We start from the raw sequence: 2,957 nt of genomic DNA, 5'->3' as shown, positions 1-2,957 counted from the left end.
CCAAGCATTCCAGGATCCATGTGTGAGGCATTGAGTCTTAGGCTTTGTTGTAGTCAATCCAGGCAGTGCACAGGTTGGTATGCCTGGTCTTGCAGTCTCGAGTGACTATTTTATTAACCGGTAGCTGGTGCTTTGCTGCTCTGGTGTTGCTACCGATTCCTTTCTGGGCCCTGCTCATGTATTGAGCCATGTGCATGCCCATCTTAGCTGCTATGATGCCTGACTGGAGCCATGTTGTGACAGGAGCCATGTGTTGTTCCATGTTGTGCAGAGGCAGGTTATTGGGCAATAGTCGGATGGTACCGCTCCCTTCTGAGGGTCCTTCAGGATCAGGACTGTCCGGCCATCAGTTAACCACTCAGGGTGGGTTCCATCCATTAGTAGCTGGTTCATTTGTCCCGCCAGGTGCTTATGGAGTGAGGTTAGCTTCTTTAACCAGTAGGCGTGGATAATGTCAGGGCCTGGTGCTGTCCACCTCTTCATACTTCGGATCCTGTCTTGAATGTCTGCCATTGTGATGATTACTGGGTCTTGTGCAGGGAGGTTGCTGTGGTCTGCTCTTAGATCCACCAGCCACTGGGCATTGTTGTTGTGTGATGCCTCCTTATCCCATATGCTCTTCCAGAACTGTTCAGTCTCCAGCCTTGTTGGGTCTGCTCTCATGTTATTACCCTGCCACTGAGAGTACACCTTGGATGGCTCAGTGGAGAACATTCGGTTTATTCTCCTGGCTTCAACTTCTCTGGTGTACCTCTTCAGCCAGGTGGCTAGGGCTGTGAGCCTTTGCTTGGCAGTCTCTAAGGCCTCAGGTATAGACAGTGAGTTGTACTTCTTAGGTACCCCTTTGTTAATCACGCCTTTCTGCAATTCCAATAGCTGGCTAACTTCTCTCCTTGCTGCCTTGATCTTGGTCTCCAACCTCCTTCTCCATGGAGGATACTGCTCCTTATGGCCTTTGTTGAACTTATAGCCAAGCATCTCAAGAATCACGGTTGCTGTGGTGTATATGAGCTTGTTGGTCTCAGTCATGGTCATAGTAGGGAGTGTTCTTAGTGCTACATTCACATCCTCTAGTAGACTTTCAGAAGGCACTTCACTTAGTTTTGGTAACCAGCCATGGGAGTTCCAGGTGTCCATCTTGCTCATGATCTTCAATCTCAGGTCAGCTGCTCTTGAATCAAGCTCATCTGGGCCTGTTATTGAGGCTTGGTACCCAATCTCCTATTGTGGGGGTGATGATGATGATATCTCCCCCCTGACCTGGCGTCCTAGCTCCCCCTTGCTGTAGCATTTGTGTTGTATATATATACAATATATAAAGCTGATTGGTGAGAGAAGAACTTTAAAACTGGCAGTACATTTTGCTGATTCATCTGCACTTTTTCTCATTTAAAACCTTTTGTATGTTTAGATTGTTGCAGTAGTACTTTCACTTCACTAAATATACTAATATAATAGCTCTTGTGTGGGTGTCAGCTGGATGAGAGCAGCTTATGCTCAGCTATGCTTTGAGTTATGTTACTGGTCTACCACAATGGTCCCTTTTGATTGCAGCACTACAAAACTGTGGAGATGTTTGTGAAATCCTGTGCTGGGTATTGTGTGGCCACCTATGTACTGGGCATAGGAGATCGACACAATGACAACATCATGATAACAGACCAAGGTATGCATCCCAAACCCTTGATCGCATTGTGATTGATTGAATTTATTAATTTGGTGAAGTAGTGCAAAAATATGACAGTTAATGTTACTTTGCTGAGAAAAAGCCTGAACAAAGGTGAAGATGAAGGATTTATAAAACAGAACAAGCTAATGCTCCTGTGTTTCCCGTGCCTCTTAGGGAACTTGTTTCACATCGACTTTGGTCACATCCTGGGTAACAGAAAGCACTTTCTTGGAGTAAGCAAGGAGCGTGTACCGTTCGTCCTCACACCTGACTTCCTGTATGTCATGGGCAGGGTTAAAGGTCGCAACAGCCTCAATTTTCAGCGGTTTCGGGTAAGATGAACTGATTGTGTGAGGGTGCGGTTGTGTTTGTTTGTATGTAACTGGTAACTATTCTGATGTTTCAAATTAAAGAATAAGGCTTATTTTTATAGTTTTATTACTACTCTTTAAGTCCAACAAATTCCAGTAGAAGCAAGTTAAATGGCACTCAGAAAAAACCATGAATGATGGAATTGGACAAAGATTGGTGCACTAATGCAAGGAGAAAAGAAGACAGTGAAAGATTGCATATAAACTGAAGAAACTATCCTCTGCTAAGAAATAACAATTGTCTGTGCATGCAGCTCTTTATGACAATAGTTCCATGTTATAGTTAAGTTTATCATTGTATCCATGACCACAAAGTGCAATGGACAAATGGCCTACAGTATATGGTCATTTAAGTTGGAGTACTTGTAGAAATTAAAGCTCTAAAAGGAAGTGAATTGGACATGAAGGGTATTAGATGGCCACAAAGCTTATGGACATGAAATGCATCACTGCAATGAATGCATACTGGTACATGAAACTAGAGTAGGGAACAGGCTAGTTTGTTACAGAAACAACATTTAATTCTTAAGCAGGCAGGTTAGGCAAAGAGTTCAGATTAGGGGCAGACAAGATACAGTGAATGACTGGAGTTCATACACAAAGCACAAAACCTTCAGTGCTAAAATATCATAACTCGTTGAGGTGGTTCGGGCATCTTATCGTGATGCCTTGAGGGTGCCTCCCTCTGGAGGTCTTCTGGGCACATCCAACTGATAGGAGACCCCAGGGCAGACCCAGAACACGTTAGAGAGATTACATAATACATCTCAGAATCCCCCCAGAGGAAAACGTTGCCAGGGAGAGGAATATCCATTGAAGTTAAAAAGTAATACCTAAGTGCAAAATCCTTTGAAGAATGTAATTACATTGACAACCTTTGATCTAGAGGGAAGTGATGTGTGAAAAGTGGGCAGGGT

The 2,957-nt window shown here is 43.9% G+C and overlaps 1 protein-coding gene across 1 annotated transcript in view; it reads left to right on the top strand.

Annotated features, from left to right (window-relative positions):
• LOC109970413 (phosphatidylinositol 4,5-bisphosphate 3-kinase catalytic subunit gamma isoform) overlaps window positions 1–2,957 on the top strand; it is a 17,731-nt gene that overhangs the window by 14,242 nt on the left and 532 nt on the right. The window contains exons 10-11 of the mRNA XM_020617949.1: window positions 1,555–1,666; window positions 1,844–2,001. Of these exons, the coding sequence (XP_020473605.1) occupies window positions 1,555–1,666; window positions 1,844–2,001 (270 nt within the window). The remainder of the gene's footprint in view (window positions 1–1,554; window positions 1,667–1,843; window positions 2,002–2,957) is intronic.

This window comes from Monopterus albus, unplaced genomic scaffold (assembly GCF_001952655.1).
Source record: "Monopterus albus unplaced genomic scaffold, M_albus_1.0 scaffold197.1, whole genome shotgun sequence".
NCBI lineage: Eukaryota > Metazoa > Chordata > Actinopteri > Synbranchiformes > Synbranchidae > Monopterus > Monopterus albus.
This window is presented reverse-complemented; position numbering and strand designations above follow the sequence as displayed.